The sequence below is a fragment of the Amphibalanus amphitrite genome, unplaced genomic scaffold (assembly GCF_019059575.1).
Source record: "Amphibalanus amphitrite isolate SeventyFive unplaced genomic scaffold, NRLGWU_Aamphi_draft 000948F_arrow, whole genome shotgun sequence".
NCBI classification, from domain to species: domain Eukaryota; kingdom Metazoa; phylum Arthropoda; class Thecostraca; order Balanomorpha; family Balanidae; genus Amphibalanus; species Amphibalanus amphitrite.
In genome coordinates this window covers 111,800-137,043 of record NW_024882442.1, presented here as the reverse complement: position 1 = coordinate 137,043, position 25,244 = coordinate 111,800, and the positions used below count along the sequence as shown (strand labels likewise).

At 49.0% G+C, this 25,244-nt stretch overlaps 3 protein-coding genes across 5 annotated transcripts; 2 read left to right on the top strand and 1 right to left on the bottom strand.

Moving 5' to 3' along the window:
* Positions 1-298: 298 nt before the first annotated feature.
* On the bottom strand, positions 299-15,899 carry LOC122368454 (putative protein MSS51 homolog, mitochondrial). 3 transcript variants are annotated; one of them, XM_043342391.1, is made up of 4 exons: positions 15,697-15,899; positions 10,447-10,573; positions 5,369-5,499; positions 1,046-2,117 (listed from the first exon to the last, which is right to left on the bottom strand). In XM_043342391.1, exons 1-4 carry the CDS (start codon positions 15,778-15,780, stop codon positions 1,272-1,274), a joined length of 1,188 nt encoding a protein of 395 aa, XP_043198326.1. In that variant the 5' UTR covers positions 15,781-15,899; the 3' UTR covers positions 1,046-1,271. The 3 variants fall into 3 exon arrangements, with proteins under 3 accessions (XP_043198325.1, XP_043198326.1, XP_043198324.1); XM_043342390.1 differs by lacking the exon at positions 15,697-15,899 and having other exon boundaries at positions 299-2,117; positions 10,447-10,766; XM_043342389.1 differs by lacking the exons at positions 1,046-2,117; positions 5,369-5,499; positions 10,447-10,573 and adding an exon at positions 12,654-15,475 and having other exon boundaries at positions 15,697-15,836.
* Positions 15,900-16,077: 178 nt separating this feature from the next.
* LOC122368453 lies at positions 16,078-17,957 on the top strand. Its single transcript, XM_043342388.1, has 4 exons — positions 16,078-16,419; positions 16,665-16,847; positions 17,470-17,543; positions 17,727-17,957. Exons 1-4 carry the CDS (start codon positions 16,311-16,313, stop codon positions 17,937-17,939), a joined length of 579 nt encoding a protein of 192 aa, XP_043198323.1. The 5' UTR covers positions 16,078-16,310; the 3' UTR covers positions 17,940-17,957.
* A 4,497-nt stretch (positions 17,958-22,454) lies between these two features.
* LOC122368455 (solute carrier family 25 member 45-like) lies at positions 22,455-24,594 on the top strand. The gene has a single exon (XM_043342392.1). The coding sequence runs from the start codon at positions 23,443-23,445 to the stop codon at positions 24,373-24,375; it is 933 nt and encodes a 310-aa protein (XP_043198327.1). The 5' UTR covers positions 22,455-23,442; the 3' UTR covers positions 24,376-24,594.
* The last annotated feature ends 650 nt before the right edge of the window (positions 24,595-25,244 follow it).

Genomic DNA, 25,244 nt, shown 5'->3' with positions numbered 1-25,244 from the left:
GGGTTGCCGCTGCGTCACGTTGACGCTTATTATAATTCCTCCAAAACTAGGTTGAAGAGAGGAAAACTTCAATTGAACGCGAACGCTTGCCATTTAAGAAAGGCAACGTATGAAAGCATATATGGGCATCTGGTTACATCTTCAGATGATCGAACAGAATAATCAGGTATATGGTTTCTTGTCTAAGCTTTGTCACAAATTATGGGGGGGGGCAAAAAGATACTTTTGCCCCCCACGATTTTGCCAGGGGGGGCAGCTGCCCCCTGCCCCCCCCCCCCGAATCCGCCGCCCCTGGTCAGGCTGTTTTATGTTTATTTCAATGAACGAATCGTTAAAGAATGATTTTTTTTCTGCATTTTTTAATTCTTAGGCCTTAGCATATAGCTGCACATTACCACACAATTCTAAATTTTATTGCCGGATATAAGTGGGTGAACTTAATGCTCCTACTGAACAAGTTTTCCTTTTCATCATCTGTTTGACAAGACCACACAGGAGCTAGTTTATTATAAAACAATCACATTCATAAAATTTCACGATGAAATCCAACTTTTCTATCTTGCAGGCGCCTGAAATTGGAACCACAATCATGCTCATCTTGTTGCGCGGTACGCAGGAACATAATAAAGCACTCGCGCTGCATCGCACATATTCTAGTCACTTTCATGATATCACCTTTAACATTTCGTGAATTATTGCGCACGCTCTCTCTCTCACTCTCTCTCTCTCTCTCTCTCTCTCTCTCTCTCTCTCTCTCTCTCTCTCTCTCTCTCTCTCTCTCTCTCTCTCTCTCTTCTCTCTCTCTCTCTCTCACTCTCACTCTCTCTCTCTCTCTCTCTCTCTCTCTCTCTCTCTCTCTCTCTCTCTCTCTCTCTCTCTCTCTCTCTCTCTCTCTCTCTCTCTCTCTCACACACACACACACACACACGCACACCACATTCTCTCTAATCACGTATCTTTTGATCATCACGTATCTCTCTCTCTCTCTCTCTCTCTCTCTCTCTCTCTCTCTCTCTCTCTCTCTCTCTCTCTCTCTCTCTCTCTCTCTCTCTCTCTCTCTCTCTCTCTCTCTCTCACACACACACACACACACACACGCACACCACATTCTCTCTAATCACGTATCTTTTGATCATCACGAATACTTTTCTGGTAAACATTGACAGCAGCTCAGCGTGTCATATGCGTTATTTGTTCTTTTTCACACTGTTTCATACGCTTCCAGCTCGTCCCCTGAAGTTCGATGTCCAGTCTGCCCTCCTCGTGCGTCGTCACGCGGCCCGCTCGCCCTGGAAGCTGATGAAGTACGCGTTGGCTGACCATACCAGCCTCCTGTCCTTGGGCGTCTGTTTGACGTGCTGTGAACGGACGGGGTTTTCGCCGCTCTCACCAACGTTGGCCTGGACCGCGGCGAGTCTCTGCAGCGTGGCCGTCCACTCCTGTTCATTGTATGTCGTCAGCGCCACCGGGTACCCCTTCTGAACTAATAGTTCCAGCGTCGGCCGCCAGGAGGCAAACCCTTCATCTGTGTGCAGGCCCGGGTGGATGCACACGACGAGATGGGGCGGGTTTAGTTTGCCGGTCTCCACTAAGGCCTCGTGAAAGACGTGGTAAAGGCCGTCCCAGGCAGAGACCTGGCACGGCCCGGCCTCCAGCGGACGGGAGGGAGGCGCCGATTTGGCCATGGCGCGGACGTTCTCGTCTGGGGAGACGAGCGTGATGCGCGCGCAGCGCACTCCGGTGCCGCACGCCAGGCGACAGAGGCCGTTGTAGGCCATGGACACCTCTGGCAGGTCAGCGCCCACCATGTGGATGTCGACCGTTTTGTGTTTCAGTCCGGCCACGTGCAGGGCGCGGACCAGGGTCAGCGGCAGCGACACCAGGCCGGTGGTGATCCGCTGCAGGCAGAGACGCACCTCCTCGACCGACGGCGCCGGAGACATGCCGGCCAGCGAGCACCACTCGTGCGCCACGGCCGCCGCCGATTGCAGCGCCGCCGTCAGCCGCGGCTGCCGCGCGAACCACGAGTTCCAGCTCAGGCCGCTGGGCGGACAGCCCGACTTACTGAAGTCGAGGTGCGTGAAAAGATTGAGAGGCGCAGGAAGGCACTCGATCACCTGAGAATCAAAACAACTGTTAAACCATTTAAAGCACATCTAGTAATGAATTATTTGCCAGCAGACATTAGGCATTACTTGCGTAAGGTACGATAAATTCTAAATCGCCCACCCTTGTCTCAGTTACAAGTTACACCTACCGACCGCGGTCGGTATAGTGTAAGTCACAGACTTCTCTATATATGGACTGTGCGCTGATTTGGAAAATCAGCATTGGAGGCCCAAATTTCTGAAGCCGTAATATGAACCCATATGCTGTAACACAATACCCTTTTATTGTTTCCTGTCGACAGGCTGAATTTTATGTAATATATTTTGTTTTTGTACTATCTATTGCTCGTAGCTCAGAATAAGACAGGCTTCTGGTCGATATGAATCTGTATTGGAACATCATTTCACGTTCATCGACACCCATTGATATCCTCATGTCAAGTTCACCTCACATTGCACCAGTGGGCTTGAAAATGGCGTTAGTCCATTTTCACCGCGGGATCCAGCGAGAAAGGGTGGCTATCATCCCTTTCTTCTTCCCCCGTGTGCTGGATTGTTCACATCTCTGACATGGCTGGCTACAAACTCGCGCGACAGTGCACCGACCGCGCTGGTGGTAAAGGTTGGCGGTAATGCCGATGGGGGACTTTACGGGAAAATGTGTGTCTGCTGCAACGGTGTCTTCACTGTTCTTCTCTGCTACCCACTTTTTCGCACCACGCATCTACACATAGTCGCACTTTCACACATTCGCACATGCGCATCACCAATTGCAACGTATCCCTCCGTCTGCTCGTTTTCCACTCGCTGCTGAATGATAAGGCGATAGCTCTTGTGACGGTCGTTCCCATCACGTTGTCATGCTGTAGCTATTGTTGCTTTTATTGTGTCCCTTCGTCCCATGCAGACGTAGCCGAGCAGCTCTGAAGGGACCTGTGGGCGGCCCCCAGGGCCACCACGATGCTGATTGCTGCCGCTCCGCACCTCCTCCATGTTGGGGTTGATGGTCGCCATCAGGCGATGTCGGGTGCCCATCAGAGCCGGGCACCGCAGGAGGACATGCTTGGGCTGTCCGCCTCCTCTCAGCAGACGGGTAGAGTGCGGCTCTGCATTGTCGGTCGTCGCACTGGCTGCACCCCGACAGCCAGGAGGGCGCCAACCCGACTCTGTGGCGCCATTGAGAGGAGCTTGTCCAGTGGCCGGCGCGGAGCTGGTGGATGTCCACCGCCGCTGGCCGGTCGCCGCCGGCAACGGTAGGCGGGAGTCGATCCCCGTCAGCTGGTGGAACCAGCCGGCTGGCCAGGCCCCGACGGTGCGAGCCCTCACCACTCTGGCGGCGGCCCAGTGGGCCTTCTGGACGTCTATAAGGATTTGTTTTTAGTCGAGTATGTTTGCCTTCTTGGCGATGGTGTCGGCCCTCTCGTTGCCTTCCAACCTGCATTGTGAGGGCACCCACTGTAGGTAGACCAACAGGTCTCCAGCTGTCAGTCCCCAGGGGGCTCTCCAGATGTCCACTCCGAGCGAGGAGTGCTGGGCGGCCCAGCCACCTTGGATGGCGGCGAGGGCGGACTGCGAGTTGGTGCAGGCTACGATGGTGTCTTCGGCGTGCGGCGGGTTCTCCAGCAGTTAGGAGAGAGCAGCTTGGAGGGCGAACATCTCAGCCCAGAAGCTGGAGCACAGGTAACCTGCCGGGGCGCGGATCGAGTGCTCTTCCCCGTTCGGCCAAACGATTAGTGCCCCCGGCGCCTCCGTCATATTCTGTAGCTCGTTAGTTACAGTATGCCCTTCGCCCTTGGCACATTTCTTGGCTTCTCCATCAAAAATGTCCACAGCTGGCCTAGAAATGGTGACCTGCCAGTTTCCTGAGATATCCAAAGTAGAAGTTCCTGTAATAACAGGCCACCACCGGCACAGATGTTTGTCCCAGCTACTTATACTCCAACCAGTCCTATGCATCTTGTTTCTGCTCCACCGCTATTTTTCCGTCCGTTCTTCGCAGACTGGCGTATTCTTGAGCTTCCCGATCCCGATGCAAGTTTTGCGGTGACATTTAAGAGCGGCAACCTTCATCGTTTAACATTGATGCGAAGGGTACGAATTCCATCATTTCATCGAGCATTCTTCCGAGATGATTTGATCCAGACCATAATGAACTACAACCCCTTACGACACACTGGATAAACTTCATTGTTTGATTGAATAAGCTTACTTCTTTTGGATGTAGTGGCGTATCACTGCCATGGGTATGGCATTATTTAGCGCGGCGTAGCTTCGAACTGCGATGGCGAGTTGTTCTTTTCACATTAACTGCTGGTCAAGTTAAGTCTTTTTAGCTCCTTTCAGTGAGTCTATTTTTTTTCTCCAGAATAAAATAAGGCAGTAGGCATTATAGGAAGTATGCTGAGACTGGCGCCGTCGATAGCGTCCTGTTTTTCTTCTTGCTGTGTGAGTCTCACAGGAGTCAGTGTTTGCAAAAGAAAACTTGCAAATCTGATTGTCCTCAGCGTTAGCTCTGATCTCGATTGATGGTTTCGTCTGTGAACATTTTTTCCTTTTAGTTATACGGGAGGCTAAAAAGTTGCCTTTTTGCTAGAAATTATGTTTCGTTTCACATTTTTCTTGCCCTGACTCTGGCTTGATACCCGGAATGACATCTTCGCACCACACGTTTTCTGATCCGGTCGTGATGAGGTAGTGATCGATAATATTCTTTCCTTTTTTACCATTTTTTCGAGCTATTTCTTACTTATTTTTACTGCTTCTTGTGGCCCTATATAATGTATCGTTATTTCTCAAAACCCTTTTCAAAACCAACGTAAATGACTAGTTCCGACAAATTAGCAACGACAACCAACAATGCAACCAACATTCAAAAGCAAGAAAATGCGCGCAAAGTACGGCTGCATTTGTGAAGTATATACCTCCAGCGTGAACAAATAGCTAACTGAACGAGAAAACATGTTCTCATTTATATACATTTATTTCTTATTTATTTTGAATTCAACAAAAAAAATGTAATCCGACAGGTAGATAAAAGTATGGGCTATCCTATATCCAAATTTGTAAATATTCTGACACCCTTTTCATTGTAAAAAGATGGATAAAAGTGCACTTATTTTTGGGCCTCCAATGCTGATTTCCTCGGATCAGCGCACAGTCCATATATAGAGAAGTCTGTGTGTAAGTCGATGCCGTATCAGCCGCAGCCGATCAGTCGCGCGCGACCGATCGACTGCGGTATATAGCAAACCCACACTGACCTGATCGAGGAACTGGTGCTCCAGACTGACACAGAGCACCTGGTGCGTGCTGACCTCCGCCGCGCACGAGGTGTCGCAGCAGAACACGTGGCACGGCCGGCACGTGCCAGTCACCTCGCCGAGGGTCGTCTCTGGAGCGGAGGTGCTGTGTCATCCTGGGGGAGGTCTATTGAACCGGCAGGCGGCAGCTAACCGTGAATGGGTCGACTATCGACCCTTTTCGACAGTCTGCTGAAAGTTTTTGACTGCAAAGTGCAGCGTTGTGCAGCCGTCTACATTGAAAACAGCTACAGTATTTGTTTATGTCATCCCGGTTCTGTTTATTTTGCTTGTTTGGTCGCGGAATGGTCTGGCTCCTTGGAAGCGGTCTGTTCCTTCCTTGGTCTGAATTCTTTAGAACGAATGACGCTCTGTAAGCAGAGCTTGCTGCGCAGTGCCCACCGCAGACCCATGACCCCGCGACTTGGCCAGTCTCCCCCCCCCCCGCGGGGGGAGGCTCGGCTGGGAAGTCAGGAGTGGACCGAGGAGGGGTCAGAGGAGTCTACATACTCAGTGACACTCACACCATGTCCAGTGTCCATTATAATGGATAGCACCATTTTGTCGTTCATAGTCATTCTGTCCATCCATTTAAAGGATGACGAATAAGAGCTATGTGAAACCAATCGCATACCTCAGGCCTCAGCCATGCAATAAAGCGGGCCAAGACTTATGCAATGCATAGGTAGGGGAGAGTGAGGCAAAGCGGCCAACCTAACGTGTTTTTTACGATGCTGGGCTTTGATTTTTTTGGGATTTTTTTACCAATGTGATCCCTATCAAATTGCCTTTTATTTTAACCCGCGCACCGACGGGGGGCGGATATCCACCCCCCTGAGGTTTTTCGCGGATAGCCGCGGCGCGTAGCGCCGCGAAATTTGGTACGACTATTCTCTCATCAATTTTACACATGGTGTGCAAGTTTGAACCTCCTAACTTTTAAGGTCAGGTCACCAGGTCACTTTGAATGACCAAACCTCAAGTCACTTTTTTGCAACTTTGTCACCGTGCCAGAGCTACAGTAGATGTCGGAGGCCTTTGAAAGTCGCAGGATGTTATTAGGTCATTAGTAGCTACAATTTCTATATCTCAGAATTTTGATGTCGGTGACCTACGGTCAGGTCAATTTCTCGACCTCCCCATTATAAGTCAATGGGGGGAAAAATCAACTCCCTGTTTTTACCACTAAAACGGGTCGGAATGGCCCCATATATACCATACATGACTTCATATACGATGAACCTTCACTACCTTGAGGTCTGTTTTGCTGTTGGGCAGCTGTAAGGTCATGTGACGTCATCAAAGGTCACCAAAGGTTTTTTGCCAATAACTCCGTACAGGAACAAGATACAGCCGCGCGGATGGTCTCATTGTGTTCAGCTCGTCAAGACGCATCGAATGATATGCATGATGACCTCGAGGTCACGTGACCTGAGGTCAACCTTTGACCTTGACCTTTCGAGGTCAACATATATATATATATATATATATATATATATATATATATATATATATATATATATATATATATATATATATATATATATATATATATATATATATATATCATTCAATGCGGATTGACGAGAGGATCACGATGATGCCCTTAGTTTGTTCCCATCTTGACTAATTCGAAAGTTATTCGAGAAAAACTTTCTCCATATCTAGCGCCGCCATTTTGACTTTTTCGACCCCTGTGACGTCATCTTTGACCTGACCTGAAAATGACCTTGTAAAAATTGTAGACCTTGTCCGTGCGTATCCGATGCCGTTTACCGCTTGTCGCTATCATGCTTCGTTCTTGAGATTTCGGGGGGGGGCGGTCATCCGCTACCCCCCCCCCCCGTCGGTGCGAAGTTGGCGCAGACCCCCGTCGGTGCGCGGGTTAACTTCGCTTCATTTTCAAAGGCGTTCACATGTAGGACATACCTATTGGCAAAAGTTTAAGCCTCTGCATGTTGGTCGCTTTGCTCCATACCCTTGGGCAAAGCGGCCACCGGCGACTTCTAAAGCTCCGATATGAGAAACAGAATAGTTGCTTCATGTACGATTAGACTATTTGATGGTGTCATGGTTTAAAGGGACCCTCGCACCTTCAAAAAAGTTAATGAATTGGCATGAAAATGATGTCGCTCGGTTCAGAAAGAGCGGAAACGAATATCTACCAAATTTCATCGAAAAATATTCACCGGTTTTCAAGATATTAGACTTTAACTTTTGTTTACTTTTTGGGATCTCCGCTGTTCCTAGCGACTTTATTTGAAAGTGCGGCACTTGTTGCGCGCAAAGCGGCAATACCACCGCGTGCTACCAAACGTTATAGTAAAAGATTTAAAATCGTTAGATCTGCGCTGCAACGTCACAAATTCTAAGGGGCATTCCAATGCATTAGCCCCTTAGATTTCGAAAACTGCAAGCTTGAAATTCCATACCTCCGAATTAAAGCATTTGTCGATGTTGTGAGTGCCCAAACCGGTATTTTCAGGCCATGGCCACCAATTTGGCTATCTCAACTCAAAACTAATGTTAAGGTGGGATGGCCACTTATGGATGTTTAGTTGTCATCTTCCCACCTGGAGCTAAACAAAAAAGGACATTCATGGAAAAAACATTTGATTGCATTTTTTGTAGCTCATCACTAATGCATAACCGAGAGGTGGCCGAAGTAAACGCATGACGAAACATTTAAACATCAGCAACGTTTGGTGTTCAGGTGGAAGCAGCTCATTGCTGATTGGGAGCTGGCCACTTTGCCCCGTCCACTTTGCCCCGCGCATACCGTCCGAAACAAAAATATTCCAGCTCAGCTGTTAGTGGAGCAAGAAGCATTTCAGTTGGTAAAAGACTTCTAGGATGACCACAGATTGTTTAACTAACGATAACGAGAGTGCTTAAATAAAATTCCAAAGGGGTGTGGGATAAAACAACATTTGAAAATCGTAAAAATAGATAGGTAACCTGGCGAAGAATAGGTACTTTTTCCGTGTATCACATGACTATGCAGCGACGGGCCGGAAACGCCGGTGTAGCTCATTCGAAAACCACCGCGAAGAGAACTATAATTGGCAACCATAAATTGGAGCTGACGCCAGCTGTGGAAGTCTAAAACGATGGGTGGCCGCTTTGCCCCGGGTGGCCGCTTTGCAGCACTCTCCCCTATGTACGGTGTACCTACCCAGTAAACATGCCGACGTCGGCCCGACGTCGGCCGACGTCGGGGTGACGTCGGCAACTCGGCATCGGCATGCCGACGTCGGCCCGACGTCGGTCCAACCTCGGCATGACGTCGGCTGGATGTCGGATATGCCCGCATGTTCCGACGTCCAGCCGAGGTCCAGCCGACGTCGGGCCGACGTCGGACCGAGATCAATTGCTGAGGTCCAGCCGACGTCGGGCCGACGTCGGGGCGACGTCGGACCGACATCGGCCGCTGTTTTGACCGTTAAAATAATATAAAATACATGTTTCATGTTTCATAAAGAGCTTCTGTATCCAAAATATCCTCAGGAAACCCAAATCTTCCTCCACGCCGCAACCCCCTGATCCGGACTGGACGGGAAACTTTATCCCATTTGGGATTGCCCGTAAGCCGAGCTCGCCCGTAGCCGGGTGCGGTGAGTGCTTGGGGGCTGCTCGGCCTATCCTTTGGTCAGGCTCAGCCCCGGCAACTCACCAGGGCCGGGCCCAGTTCATATAGAAAGGCCAGCCGGCAAGTGTCACTTTGCCAAAGTGCCAAGTTATCAAAGGGACACTTTGGGAAACGTTGGTGCAGGTGTGTAAGAGTGGCTATATGAATCCATTGTGGGATCGCCCTTTCCAATAAGTGTCACGTAACAGCAATGGGACCAGGGACTCTATATGAACTGGACCCAGGGTGCTCGCCAAGAAGACCAATGTCTCCATCCTATGATCCTTCCGGCTCTGAAATGGTCTTGTCAAACCGAAAGGGCATAACCCAACAAAACAAACCACATTTGTTAGCTGGTTGCGTGGTGTAGTGGTTAGCGCACTACACCTCGCGTTCGAATGACACGGGGTTCGAATCCATTCGCCGGCTGATGCTTTTGGCGTGTTGTCCCAGTAAACATGCCGACGTAGGCGACTGGGGGGCTCGAATCCCGCCGCCGGTTGATATTTTTGGCGCGTTGTCCCAATAAACATGCCGACGTCGGCCCCGTCAGTCCAACGACAAACGATCTCGTCAACCTCGGCAAACGATCTCGGCCCGACGTCGGCTCGACGTCGGCTGGACTTCGGCTGGACGTCGGAACATGCGGGCATATCCGACGTCCAGCCGATGTCGGGCCGAGGTTGAACCGACGTTGGGCCGACGTCGGGCCGAGCCTCGGCCCGACGTCGGGCCGACGTCGTCATGTTTACTGGGTACTGGCAGCGTTTCTACACCGCCAGTGAAGTGTGACGGCGCACTGAGCTGGGATATTACCTACTGGTATATGTACATATGGTATACCTACATACATAAATGGTATACCTACATATGATACGGTACCCCGGCAGAGGTAAGATACCCTCGGACGTTGAGATAATCGTCGATGGCCATAAGTTTGAATCAGTTTCAACCAGTGGCGGATCCAGGGGGGGGGGGCAAAATGGGCATTTGCCCCCCAAACGGCATGATTTTAACATTACGCCTATGGACGATGCATGGAAAGAATCGATAAATTGTTATGGTTTGCCGCCCCCCCCCCAAAAAAAAAAAACTCTGAGCTTGATCCGCCACTGGTTTCAACTTTCAACTGCCTCGCATCGATGGACATACGAAAAATAACAGTCGGCAAGCGACTATGCAAATGTAGATTTCCTGATACAAAACCGTTTTCGGATATTTCAGCGCAAATTGGTTTTAAAAGTGATCTCATCGATCATTTCTCGGACCAATTTGATTGCCAATTCACCTCTTATAGCGATTATAGTGGCATCAAATCTGTCTGCTCCCGACCGCGAGGCTTGTTATCTTGCACAGCGCCCCCTACATGGCAGAATCGATATCTCCCTGCTCCCCCGTCCCCAAAACTCACCAGCAGGCTTCCCGCAGACGACACAGACGCGCGCCGATCGCCTCAGGCGCTTCAGGGTGACCTTGAACGCCTTCTGGGTCTTCTCGCGTACCTGCCCATCGGCCCCTTTGTAGGCGGCGAACGCTCGCTGGGGCCGAAGCAGGGCGCCGTTGGGGGCTAAAAGTCGGCCATATTTGCGACAAAACTCGGCCGGCGGATACTCGACTGTGGCCGCCATGCTGGCACTGCTGTGGTGTCGTGCCTGTCGGCGGCGGCGGCGGTGGTGGCACGGGGCTGTGTGTATAAATAGAGGCAGCTGCGCGCGGCCGCTGCGCCGGGACGGACACATGGGATGTGCGGGGCACGCCGGCCGAACGGGACAGCTGCATGTGTCGCACCCGCCCTAAATGGCCTGCAAGCTGTAGCACTTACAAATGGTGGCATGCCTATAAAAAGACAATGACAATGTATATATATATATATATATATATATATATATATATATATATATATATATATATATATATATATATATATATATATATATATATATATATATATATATATATATATATATTATATATATATATATATGCCAAAGGATTGGTGCATCACACAAGAAACTTTAATAACATTGTGTGAGATGCGATAAAAAAACTTTACATTTACAAGATAGCAGCCTAACATTTTGGAGCAGAACTTCCAGTGAATGTCTAGAAATCGGTAGCCCTATTAACGCTCTTTCTGAGTAATTCTAGTCCTTTTAACTCGCTTTCTGAGTAGGTAATTCTCTCAGATTTGACCTAATTCAATGGTTTTGCCGGCAGAGGGCAAAAACTGCCAAAATAGACGATTTTTTTTCGAAACAGGTTTTCTGCAATACTTTTTTACTCAAGCCTAGCACTAGCTTTCTGTTACCGGCATCGTGTTCCTCTCGTCAAGACGCATCGAATGAACTATAATTTGACCTCAGGCCAAGGTCATGACCTGACCGGAAAGGGTCATGTTGTGTATCAGTCGATCCGTGTCGTTGGGATGAACACATCTAAGGTTTTTTTTTGCTCTAGAATGCCTCTATCAAAAGCTATTCACGAGAAACTGTGAGATTCCATTCGTGACCTGAGATAACCTAAAGAGAGGTCATGGGGTCATGGGTGCCATTTTATGTTCAGTGTGTCAAAGTTACTTGTAATTCAGTGTCTGAGAGTGCTTAGAATGACTTTCATCCAAAAGAAGTGGTTTTTAATTTTCTCCCATTCACTTATAGGTAATGGGAAGGTCGGAAAATCGACCTGACCTTAGGTCACCGATGTACAAATTCCGAAATACATGTGTTGTACATTCTGTTTCTCTTGTCAATTGCTGAAAGTTTCAAAGTGATCGGTCACTCGGTGTAGCTATGGCATACATTGAAACATTGTATGAGGTGAGGTCACTTGAGGTGACCTGGTGACCTTACCTTGAATGACCTTGATCTGAAATTTTCACAACCTGTCTGGAATTGATGTGTGATAAGGGGTGACAAAAACGGCGGCGCTATTCGCAAAAAAAGAAACGGAGGGGCCAGGGGGGGGGGGTTCAAACACCCACCCCAGCAGGGCGCGGGTAAAGTCGGTCATTTTTTACCATTTCAGCCTCGCATGAATTACTGATATTTTTTTGTTATGTTTACTTTGTGGTAAAACAATGTAAGTGCTGTCGTACATTTTAGCCTCTTGACGCATTCGGCATTTGCTTGCGTAGTACCCACTGAAAATCGCTGCGATTCACCAAAATGTTGCTTTATCACCAATAGATTTATTGGAGTCCATTGTCACTTGTCAGTCACCCTTGGAAACGAAAGTCTAAAAAGAGTAGGAATCCGTCTTACATAACACTTTTTCCTTTCCTTGTCTTCCTCACTTTTACCGATTTAGCTTTCCAGAAGCTCAGGACTAAAATAGAACGTTTTCGCATTTTTCATGTTTATTTGGCAGACATGCCTACACATACCTAAGTAAGGTCAAGACTATAAGAATAAAGGCCTGGCTACACTATGCGTTTTCTGCGTGCGTTTTTGCAGGTTTGCGTGTTTTGCGTAATATCGTTCTGGGAAAAAAGTTTTAAACAATATAATTTTTACTTTGGTTATATACAAATCCTAATATAACTGTTATGTAACTAAAATTTAAGGTGAAAAACATCACAAAAACGCAATATCGTTCTTTTTTCTAGAACGATATCACGCAAAACACACAAACACGCAAAAAACGCACGAAAAAAACGCATAGTGTAGCCAGGCCTTAAGGTGACGTTCAGTTTTACAAAACACGCGATTAAATTAATTATCAGAACCCGAAAAAGTTGGGGGGGGCACCCCCTCACTCAAGCAAAGTGGGGTGCCCGGCCCCTGCTGCTCCCCTCCCCCCTTCCGGTGGCGACGCATCTGATTTTGTTACATTGGTTAATAGCATGATGCTATTAACCAATGTAACACTCTGCGATGACATATAGTCTGTCCAACTGACGATAAAATATAGGTAGTACATCCTAGCACCTATAAGCACTTAGCACATTCAACCAATGCAACATTCTGCGAGAGTGAAATAAGGCAAAACTCGTAATTTGTATCTGAGAAACAACATATACCATACAAAGTTCAGACACGAGCGTTGACTGCAAATAAAGTCAACTGCAAACCGCTGAGAAGTTGATCTGAGCTCAGTGGAGCCGGTGAGCCTAGTGTGAAGCGCGTGAGGTCACTTCGGTGAGCTCAGTGAGGAGTGCGGAGCTCGGCTGGTGAGCTCAGTGCGGAGCGCGGAGCTCAGAGGAGCCGGTGAGCTCAGTTCTGAGCCCGGTCACTGCAAGGGTGGAAGAACGATCCCAGCTGCCACGGATCCGGCAGAATAGTCCGCAGGCGTTCGTACTCTTCCCGAGTCGTTGGCGCGTGTGCATGCTGCTGAAACTCCTCAAGGAAGCTGATCGCTGCCATCGTAGCATGTTCTTCGTCCATTCCAAGTGACATAAAATGCTTATAAACTCCAAAAGCCAAGATTTTTCCCTGGTCGAGCCAACGCTTTTGAGACGACTCAAATGGAAGCGTGGTCTCAATTCTTAGGTCGTCTACTTCGATCCTTGGGCCGTGACCAGTTTCCAGCAGAGCTCGATTCAGCAGCGGGATGTTGAGCAGCAGGTCACAGTGGTCACGTGGTGACCTCAGGTCAGCAGGTGCCCCTGGCGGCCGCTCAGCCTTTGGCTTGCGATGCTGACGTCTGAGCCAGGCGCGCACTGCGGCCGGGTCTCCTAGTATGTGATCCAGGTCGGTGGCTGTCAGCAGCCCTACGAGTGGAGCAGCATCCCAAACCAGACCACCGTCCGGGCTCGAGGACAGACGCATTCTGATCTGTACATCTTCTGGCGCTACTAGGTACGCCTGGAATAGTTTCGACTGTTGGTAGTACCAGTGACGCTCCTCAGGAATCATGTACATCACATCTGTTGCCGCGGAAGTCCGCAGTAGAGCTGCCAGTCGACGGCCCTTCATCACTGGCACTTTCCTCAAATCTCTCGGGGTTTCGAGAATACTTGTTCTTACAAGAGATCGAGCGAAACAGACACGCAACTCGTGCTCAGGGACTGGTCCAGTTCCCTTTCCCATCAGCCCCATCCGAACTGCAAAGTGTATCATTGGGTTCATCAGCAAAAGACGTTGCAAGTTTGTCCGCATGTCGTTCAGTGTTGTCAGCATCGTCTTCCTCTCGGCCCTGCTCATATTCCACAGCAGATTTATCTCAGCACAGAGGAAAGCTGGGAGCTTGCCGGCTTTAATGCTCTTGAAGAGAAAGTTGATGATTCTCTCCGCGCCTTCGACAATATCCGTCCACATTTCTGGAGGAAGGTCCTGACAAAGCCAGAATAGAGCTGTCTTGGCAAAGTATGATTTCACTGACTTGCCTTTTTGACCAATTGCCGACTTGCACGTTTTGAAGGCAACAAGCGACTGCGCTTGAATGTTTGTAAGCAGCATTGCGATCAGAAGTTCGGCTCTGGAGAACGACAAACGCCACTCCGAGCTCTCCGTTGGGCTTCCTTGTGCTCCCACTGGCACCAGGTGTACCCCGAATCGTCTAATGTTGTCCCTCATCGACTTCGGTGGCCAGTCGTGCTTGCGGTGGCGTTCAAAAAACTCTTCCGAAGGCCACCAGCCCTGAGCGTACAGGCAGGCAACGTGATCATGTTCCGTTACCTGACCGGCCACCGACACCAACTGTGAATGAGTCACGACATTGGCGACAGACGGTCCCGTGGTATTTTGCTGCCTGAATGGAGAGATGACTCGGTAGAAGGCATCCATGAGGTGCTTAACTCGACTGCTTTCAAAAGGCAGTCCTTTGGTGTGCGGGCAGTCCTCCAATCTCTCTTGCAGCACACGCACGAATCCTGGGTTTTCTGTCTCGACAATCATCAGACGCGACGCTGGCAAGTCAGGTACATCACTCTGTGGACCCGAACCCAGACGTCCGTCCCACGGGGTCGTCGACGGCGTCAGGGGCGTGCCGTCTGCCGTTACCCACTGCACCGGGCCCAGTTCCAGCATCAGATCACTGTCAGAGGTGGCTTTCAACTGAGGCCCATCATAGAAGCCAGTGAGCCTTTCGGCCAGACTGCCGGACCCAAACTGATTGAGAATATTAAGTCTACCGAAAGGGGAGCAGCGGCACTCAGCCAGGCCCACTTGAAGCCAGATGAATGGGAGCTGAAAAAACAGATTAGCCACAGCTAAGCGCTGATGATTCAAGCTAAATTCAACAAGATGACCCGTCAAACTTTGCCTCTCGTTAACACCTGTCACTGCCACATTAATTGCTAGTTGACTGTTCTCGCCACAAATGTTAAACAGCTCGTCCGATTTCTGCTTTATGCACCTTCTCCAGTCGTCGGTCGCGTCTGGTGAAGTCGGCGCCGCCATCAGGCTGGCTCACACTTCTCGTGCCACTCTCGTGTTACGCAGTCAGCAGTGGTAGCTCAGTAGAGCGACACTGGTACTGCCCATGTTCGACTGCATCTCGCTCTGAAAAGCGATAAATCCAATATCACACGGTCGGGTAAGATAGTCGACAGGCGGCGATAGCATCTCGGCCACTGAACGGAGCCGCATGTAGAGCGCATGTCGATAAGAAACTGAAAGAGCCCTTTACAGCTCTGTAGTCTGTATGTTTGTCATGACTTGTGTTTATCGAGAGGGAGCGGCTGAGTCAGCTCGGCGGGAGCGGGGGCGGGGGTGGTACGTACCGGCTCCTGATAACGCCTCGACGGGCAGCCGCTGACCGCTCCCGCTGGGCGTCCTTGGCACCAACTGACACTCGAGCGTCCCATGCAGCTGAGCTGGGAGAGTCACGAGAGAGAGAGAGAGAGAGAGAGAGAGAGAGAGAGAGAGAGAGAGAGAGAGAGAGAGAGAGAGAGAGAGAGAGAGAGAGAGAGAGAGAGAGAGAGAGAGAGAGAGAGAGAGAGAGAGAGAGAGAGAGAGAGAGAGAGAGAGAGAGAGAGAGAAGGGGAGGGAGAGAGGGGAGAGACGAGGGGAGGGAGAGAAAAGGAGATTGAGAGAAGGGGAGAAGAGAGAGGTGAGAGAAAAAAGGGTAAGTTGACCTGTTCTCGACTCCTTCTCAGCTTGCCCAGCCCGGTGCGCCCTGTCACGGTAGCTGTCTTCCTGGCAACTGCAGAGCAAACAGCAGGCCGGCCAGAGCCGCCGACTGGCGTGCAGGCCGTGCAGTTTACCCGACTCCGTGACGGGGGGAGGGGTGCAGCGGGCGGCGTCAGCAGCTCGGGCGGTGCTGGTGGTCGCGGCTCGAGCGGACACCCTCCCGAGTCCCGCTGTGTCGCGCCAGGCGGGTGCGGCGGCCGCGCTGATGCCGGTGATCCCACGCACGGTGATGCGAGTGACGTCGGTGACGTTTGTTTTGGTGGCGGCCGCAGTGGTCGGACATGCCGCGCTTCATGGCCAAATCAACGGAAAGGGTGAGGTACAAAGAGCTATCGCGCTAGTTCTGTAATACCGCTCTGCATGCATTATGTTGTTACGGACATCATTATGACGGATGTTCATCCGCTGTGTATTTGAAAGACGAAACGAGTAGGTAACACATGCCAGGTCCTGTGTGTAAACGAAAATTTTGGTGGCCTTGTGTGATCTTTTTGACCTGTGCAGCTGCAGCCTTTTAAAGGCTTGTTTACATGACGGTGTGCCGTTTGCTGTCGTGCAGGCGCTGCCCCGGACCGGTACTGCCTGGCCTGTCTGTGTCACGCTGCCACCGGCTGTGACCTGGCCTCCACCTGCACGGGCCCGGGGTCACAGGGGTCGGCTGATCTCTGCGGACCGTTTCACATGTCACGACCGTTTTGGCAAGATTCCAACGTCACAGCTATAGAGAGATTCCGACAATTCGGTGAGTTCCTGCCACAAACCAATACCTACTACCGAACAACGACTCGAGACGCAATTTTTACACATCAAATTAAAAATTCAAATGCATATTCTCAACAAGAATTGAACTTATCTAAGGAAATGCTGATTGGGTAGTGGCGGAACCATAGGTGGATCAAATAGAAATAAACAACGATTGGGAAAATGATAGACGGATCATATGCTAAAAGGTTGATTTTCTTTTTAAATTCCACTTTTGAGTGCCATGAAATATGTTCTAACAGTGTTACCGATTTGCTAACTCGAATGACCTCACTGGCGGATCCAGAAAGGCGGTCTTTGATGCTGCGAGGGGCATAACCCAAAGAAGTTTCTTCAACTACCAAGAAGTCTCCGGATTTCGATTCAATATGCACTGTTGAGCACTCTAAAACAGACTTTTTCTCATAAAGCTGTTCTGTTTTCATTTTATTCTCGAAAACGCAAAATTGTGTCGAGTTCAGGCAACGCATTTCTCCCAAATACCCCTGGATCCGCCAGTAAATGACCTCGTGACCAATGGTTCAGTAAGCCTCATTCCACTGACCGTCTTAGTTGACGAGCTGCCATCGCTATAACTGCACAGCTGGGTCGCTCTGTTGCAGACTTTCAGCACTGTGCCGCCGATATCGAGTGTGCCGCTGCAGCAGTGACGTCATACATGACCCAACTCAGTCGGGTTAGTGGCATCGGCTCGACAGGAGGGGTTCTGTCTGTTGGGCGATTCGATCTTATAGCACTTATTCTGAAGGACTCTCTATCTGTGCAGCGTTTGATAGCACTGCTCGGCGCAGGTGACCCTTCTTGACTCTGTCTGAGTCTATCTATCGAGGTGCCTTATCAGAGCTGTTCTGGCCGATAGGATTGTGACGGGGACGGCCGCGTGACCTGTCGAGACTACGGTCTGATGCACTTCCTGGGCTACGCCGCCTGTCTGAGTCCGGCCGAGCGGCAGCGGGCGGCCAGCAGCACCTTCCACGGCGCCTTCGTCCAGTGCCTCTCCGACATGGATGCCCTTCTGACGGCGGGAGCGATGCAAAACCTCCTCCCCGGATGTCGGTCAGACTCGGTGTAAATACATATACGGTTTATAGAAGACTGGTTCAAGCTATGGGCGTGAAATGTCAGGCATCGAATAGAATATAGAAATGCTGCCGAACGAGGCATGCCGAGCAGCGTCTAGCCTTTCGTTGAGTGAATGAGGAATGTTAACCCGCGCATGACTGGGGGGGGGGCTATACAGAGCCCCCCTCCCGTTTTTCGGCAATATCTTATAAATCGTTTGACGGATCAACACAAAACTTGAGGTACCCTCAGCAGCATCCATTGAACACCTTGCATAAAAATTTCAACACTCTAGCTACCATAGGTTGGCCGGGAATGACGTCAGAGTGACGTCATGTCGGCCGATTTTGATGCAAAATATTGAATTACGGCAAATGCTCTCAAGAGCTTAGTTTTAATTAGTTTAAATTTTACAAATGCCTATATATTTTTCAGAACCATTTTCAGTACGTTTATGACATCGTACAGCAATATAAGTGGCACCATCGTGCTCCTGAGCTCAAATTGCATCTGATAGGCACCTTTTTTGTTGAAAAATTTTATTTTCAAAATTTAACCTTTTTCTGACCTGAAAGTGACCGGACCTCCGGTAAATTCAGCTGAAAATGACCTCAAATGACACAGACGACATTGTTAATGTTTTCGAAATCTACGAATAAACCATAAAACTTGCGTCACGTGACCGATACATGATATACAATTTTCGTGACCTAGGATGACCTTCACCTGAAAAATTCGAAGTAAAAGTTCGGTACCCTCAGGGTATCTAAGGCATATATCAAGGAGTGCGTAAACCAAAAAATGAGCCTGCTATTACTTGTCAGCCGGCGGTCAGAGCCTAAATTGTGAACAAGCAAAAATGCCGATAATGTTTACTTTGACCTGACTTGTGACGTCATTGGTGACCTTGAGGTAAATGAAATAGATTTCGCTCGACAGTTTTTCCAGGGTTATCACACACCGTTTGAATTTTGACGATCGGCCCAGTAGTTTCGGATATAGGAGGGGGGGGGGGGGGCTCTGGAGAGCCCCCCTCAGTCATTCGCGTTATGGAAAATACCCCAATGCGCGGGTTAAACAATCTTATCATAGGAGTAATTCTGTAGTTAGGCACATATTTTTTTGCGTGCTGAATTTTTAGATGCCCAATGGACAAGTATATGAATGCTCCCGACTATGACACGATGACTGTTTACTGTGTTTAGGTACATCACTGGGCGCCTCGAGCACGGACATTTGTGACACACGGGCTAGGATAAATAAACAGAAGTCAAGAGCTCGCTTATCCAGGGTCACCGCCCAGTGATTTTCCACCAGATACCAAAACACATCGGCTCCGCCTGGACCGGTGAGCTGCAGCGCATGCAGGCAGGCCTCAGCCATGTGCCGCTCCTTGCGGCCTTGTTTCCAGGGTTGTATACCAATCAAGTCGATTGAATTGATTGATTTGTTTCAACGCGTATTTTGAGTTGATTGGATTGAGTCGATTGACTTTTCGAGATGACTGGTTGACTGACTCGTTTGGCTTTAGCGACTGGTTGACTGATTTGATTCCCGAAAATTAGAGTGACTCGTATGATTGAGTCGATTGAATGGAAAGTTCAAATAAGTTTTAGTTGACGAAAAATAATGACACCAATTGATGACATCAAAGATCACAAAACTACACTGAAAACTGCTTGTCATCACAACTGCAATATGGGGTAGAAGGCCAAATAAAGAACAGGGCCTAAACATGAACAGCCAACTTTGACTTTCAACTGCAATAACTGCTCCAATCCTTAGTTTATTTAGCATATCATCCACGGGTAAGATGACCCATTTATAGACAAAGTCATCAGAATAAAAACACGTCCTGGTGATATCCTGGTGATAGAACCTGGCGATGCACCTACCTACCTTTCTGCACTCAGCAGGAAACGTTTTTTTTTAATCCAGATGATAAAGTGCAAGGCCCTATATACTAATAAAGTGTGATTAATTAACCCGCGCCCCACTGGGGTCTGCGTATAACACGCCCTACTGGGGGGGGGGAGGCTATTCATAGCCCCCCCTCCTAACTCCGAAACTACTGGGCCGATCGTCAAAATTCAAACGGTGTCTGATAGCCCCGGAAAAACTGTCGAACAAAACCTAATTTCATTGACCTCGAGGTCACCGATGACGTCACAGGTCAGGTCAAAGTAAAAATTATTAGCATTTTGGCTTCTTCACGTTTTGGGCTCTGGCCGCCGTCTTACATGTCAGATCAGGCTCATTTTTGGTTCACACACTCGTGAACAGATGCTCTAGATACTCTGAGGGTACCAAACTTGTACTTTGATTTTCAGGTCAAGGTCAGGTCATCACAGGTCACGAAAATATTATATCATCCGTCGGTCACGTGACACATGTTTTATGGTCCATTTAGGTCAGAGATTTCGAATTTGATGTCGTCTGTGACATTCGAGGTCATTTTGAGTCAAATTTAGCTCAGGTCAGGTCACTTTCAGGTCAAAAAAGGTCAAATTTTGAAGTTAAAATTTTTCAACACAAAAGGTGTCTATTGGATGCAGTTTGGGCTCAGGAGCACGATGGTGCTATTTATATTGGCGTACGATGTCAAATTCATGCTGAAAAATTGATTTGAAAAATTAATAATTGTTAATTTTTTGCAATAATGCGTATAACTTGGCCATTTTTGAAGATATTTAGCTAAAACTTGCTAGAGTTAGTCATAATAATGCGTTCTATCACATATATTCCGGTTTTTTCGAAAAGTAAAAAAAAAATTGAAAAAAATGTAAAAATATAAATTTTGAGTTTTATTATATAAAATTTCCGAATTTTTTTAAAGATTCGAAAATCCGAGATAGCAGTTTGATAGCGCAGTCTATTCTGAGTCCTCTCATGCAAAGAAATTGGATCTAGCTTAAAAACTGAGCTCTTGGAAGCGATTGCCGTGGTTCAATGTTTTGCGTCGAAATCGGCCGAACATGACGTCACTCTGACGTCATTTCCGGCTGACCTATGGTAGGTACGAAGTTCAAATTTTGACACAAGGTGTCAAATTGATGCAGCCAAAGGTACTGAAAGTTTGGCGTCGATACGTCAAGCGGTTTGGAAGTTATTGCAGAAAAACGGGAGGGGGGGGCTATAAATAGCCCCCCCAGTGGGGCGCGGGCTAACAATTCACACCTCCACATCTCCTCAGAAACAACCCACTGAACTCTATAAATATCTGAAACCCCTACAAAAATAGCTGAAACAAAAGCGCCGTTTTCGTCTCGCTAATTACGTTTACGGGCCTAATTAATAGCTAATTTGCTGCATTGTTTAATTTGCAGCAGAACGTTTGTTGATCCTTTTCTCCTGAGAGCCTAAGCAGAAAGCATGACATATTAAATATATTTCATTTTCCTTAAAATATGTTACCGAATATTATTAATAGTGGTTTTATTTCAAATGATATAATAATCAAAACGAAATTGGTGTTGTACAACCGATTTATTTTATGATGAGCTACCATACTACATGATAATCAATGACGTCATCTTACCAAAAAATCAAAAGACGTAGAATAAGGATTTATAAAAGCTTAGCATACTTATTGGCAAAAAACGCAGTCTCACCGTGCCGTTTTCGCGTTTTAATTTTCCTTCACTATGATCTTGCAATTTATCAACTTTGTTTCATAAATGTACCAGATTTATCACAGGCTATATTCATAAGGAAAGGAAGGAATGATTGACCTACCTCACAGGTACTTACCTATCTACCTTCGTTGGTACTGTTGGTAGCCAGTGGACACATCTAGGCAGGTAAGTAGGTACCTACCTGCTTTCCTGCTGTCTTCATAAAGCATACCTAATGAAGTTGTCAAATTTGTAGCACATTTTCAACACTTTCATATGGTGTCAGTGTGGCATGAAACCTAGCTAGGTTCATTATGTTCAGGATTCATTTCAGAAGAGCTCCGCATAACTCACATAAGAGACAGACAGGGGCTTTACATGAGGTAGATGGCCTGATGACTTAGCTGGAATATGGCCAAAATTAAATTGACAACTTTTAGGTGAAAGGTGGTGATTTGGGTTAAGGGGCGAGTCAACTACTGGGTTATTTTGCACCCATTAAATGAAACTTCTGCTCCAATTCTATACCCATTGAACCTCAATATCATGATCCACCTGTCCATCACTAGGCATCCTTCCTTATGACATAGAAACTTTGAATGGCATGGTAATTTATAATTTTAAATGACAATATTTTTATGTTTCTTCTGTAGGTAGGTAGGTAGGTAGGTAGGTACACTAGACTGCTATGGACACTTTTCCAAGTTGGTGGGGCAAAAAACCTAATGCATATCTTGGTTTGAGTCGTTTGATTGAGTTGATTGATTCCTTTCATTGTCGCGTTTGAGTCGATTGAATCAATTCCCGAAAACTGCTCTGACTTGATTGATTTGATTGGTTTCCCAAATTTGTCGTGATTGAATTGATTGCTATTGATTGAGTCGTATACAACCCTGCTTGTTTCGCTGTTATTGCCCAAACGCTCTGCGCTAGCTGCCTCGGTGCAGAACATGTCACCCATCCATGCACCGCACCAGTCGCGACGGTCTGCCTGCAGTATCCGCGGATCCCGAGCTGAGTGGCTCGCGCGCTGCTGAGATCCCCCGAGATGGATGGTCCTGTTGCTGAATTGATCATTCCCTTCGCGGATTGATAATATTCCGTCTAAGAAGCTTCTCCCCACTGCTTCCTCACACTTGGACACTGACAACACGCTTTGGCAACATTACAACAGTTGCAATAGAATCTATAAAAGCAACAATGTCGCGTATTGATGGATAAGGGTACCGATCAACGGATAGGTATGCCGTATTGTGTCGGCTTGTTATATAATTTATGACAGCGCCTGGTGATAAAGTCAGAGGACGTCAGGACGTCCACTGGATGGCATACATTTCCCGTCTGGATTGTTTATACCAGCCAGGCGTTTTATAAAGGCTATGTGACCAGGACAGCGCGCTGTGAACTCGGCCCGAACTGCCCTGTTTAGTTGTGTAACAGCGGGAGGTGACAGTCGGATCAACGCTCCTGGAGTAGAGTGCTTCTGACCACCGCTCCTCCCGGTGGGGATACGACCTTCACGACGGAGAGGACATCGGACGACTGTGGTGTGGCTGGCTACATAGACAGACTCGAGAAACTGAGGTGAACTGAAGTGAGCTCTACCGAAACGGCCTGAGCTGATCTGAGCTGAGGTGAAGGTGTGTCCGTCGGTGCTCGAGTGTTCTCTTGGTTTTGCTCTGTCCATCCAGCGGACTTCCTTAATTAATGAACGGTTTGTGACCCTGCTACCCTGAACAGAAAGGACCGTTAACGAAGACCCACCAATTGCCTGAATCTGTTGGTGACCAAGGCTAGCTACCCAGACTGGTGACCCAGACTGGTGACCCAGACTGGCGACCCAGACAGGTGACCCTCCACCGCTCTGCCTGCGATCTCCCTCTGACTCCAGTCACTGCAATGACCTCTGTGTGGCACGAGCTGGCGGCCGGCAGTGTGGGCGGCATGGCCGGTATCCTGGTGGGCCACCCCGCCGACACCATCAAGGTCCGCCAGCAGACGCTCGGCGGCTCTCCTCTGGCCACCCTGCGCACCACACTGAAACACGAGGGCACGCGCGGCCTCTACAAAGGCATGGCGTTTCCCCTGGTCACTAACGGCCTGCTGAACGCCATCTACTTCGGCGCGTACTCGGGCGCACTGCGAGGCCTGGACTGGGCGCTGGGCGGCCCGGCGGGCGGCGGCTCCGCCGACAGGCCGCCCGACACGGGTCGGCTGTTCGTGGCCGGCTGCGTGGGCGGCGTGGCGCAGCTGGTGGTCGCCACGCCCGTGGACCTGGTGAAGATTCAGCTGCAGACGCGCACTGAGGGCGCCGGCTGGCGCGCGCACTACACGACCGCGGCGCGCGGTCCGCTCGGCTGTCTGGCCGAGCTGTACCGGCGGCGCGGTGTGCGCGGCTGGTACCACGGTCTGGGCGCCATGGCCGGCCGAGACGTGGCCTCGTTCGGCCTCTACATCACGCTGTACGAGCGGGCCAGCTGGGAGCTGCGCCGGCGCGCGGCGGTGTCGCGGCGCGGCGCCGCCCTGCTGGCCGGAGGGCTGGCCGGCACCGCCGCCTGGCTCTCTATCTTGCCGTTGGACGTGATCAAGAGCAAGCTGCAGGCGGACGACCCGGCGCGGCCGCTGTACCGCGGCGTGGTGCACTGCGCGCGGCTCACAGTCCTCCGGGACGGGCCGCGAGCCCTGTTCGCCGGCGGCACGCTGCTGGCGGCGCGAGCGTTTGTGGTGAACGCCGTCATCTTCCTGGGTTATGAGTGTGGTCTGGAGGCGATCCACTGGCTGGAGTACCGACCGAACTCCACTGCCGTGCTAGCGTCGTCGGGAGAGGACTAGGAGTACCGAAATATGCCTATAGGTTCACGTTCAACGACATTTAATGGTACAGAGAACAATTGAAAATAGGAATGAAAATATACCTACTTGTGATCAATGCATCACCGTTCGATCCGAACGTTACAAACCTGATCCCATTGTTGGTAGGAAGATGTGGTCACATTGTTTCCATCCCGTGGTAAGTGCATTTGTCTTATAATAAATGTTTCTTTATCAGTGTTTCCATTTTCAGTGCATATTACTCGTCCCCATTTGGCAAAAGGAAAGCATACCTAACTTGTATTCCATCGCTTACCTCTCCTGCTTTTGAGAAGAGCTCATAATTCTCAGCACAAACTGATTCTTAATCACCAGGTCTGCTTGCTAATTCTGAATACTGACGAGACGAGTGGCGAGCTGTGTATCCGGCGGCCGGCGCTAACGCGTTTCATTGTGACAAACGTGTCTAGAAAGCATATAGGCAACCCGCAGTACACAAATGCACGGCGGGCCAGTATCATGGGCACTCGGTATACCGAGTTATTGAACGTAACGCAGCGTATTTATGATAATATTTGAATCGCATATTTAAGGTGCCCACTGCCATTAGAATCACATCGTATGTAATTCATGCATATACCTACGAGATGCGTATATACCTGTTTATGAAAAAGTAATTTCCTGCGCCATGAAATAAATACTTACGCGCACTGGCGGATCCAGACTTGCGTTTTTGGGGGGGGGGGGCCAACTCATGCAGGAGCCAAACCTAGGGTACCCCCAAATCCTGTTTTCTCATCGGATTTAGGCCACTTATTTTTCGTCACAGCCCTGACATTATGAATATTTTTTTTTAACCAAAAATAAAAATATATAAATGGTAGCCCACC

Bases quoted from the DNA above. Each gene is read 5' to 3' on its own strand.
- LOC122368454 (XM_043342389.1), bottom strand. From the start codon at position 15,373: ATGGCGGCGCCGACTTCACCAGACGCGACCGACGACTGGAGAAGGTGC.
- LOC122368453 (XM_043342388.1), top strand. From the start codon at position 16,311: ATGCCGGTGATCCCACGCACGGTGATGCGAGTGACGTCGGTGACGTTT. The intron at 16,420-16,664 runs GTGAGGTACAAA...GCTGTCGTGCAG, and splicing joins TGGCCAAATCAACGGAAAGG to GCGCTGCCCCGGACCGGTAC. The intron at 16,848-17,469 runs GTGAGTTCCTGC...GCTCTGTTGCAG, and splicing joins AGAGAGATTCCGACAATTCG to ACTTTCAGCACTGTGCCGCC.
- LOC122368455 (XM_043342392.1), top strand. From the start codon at position 23,443: ATGACCTCTGTGTGGCACGAGCTGGCGGCCGGCAGTGTGGGCGGCATG.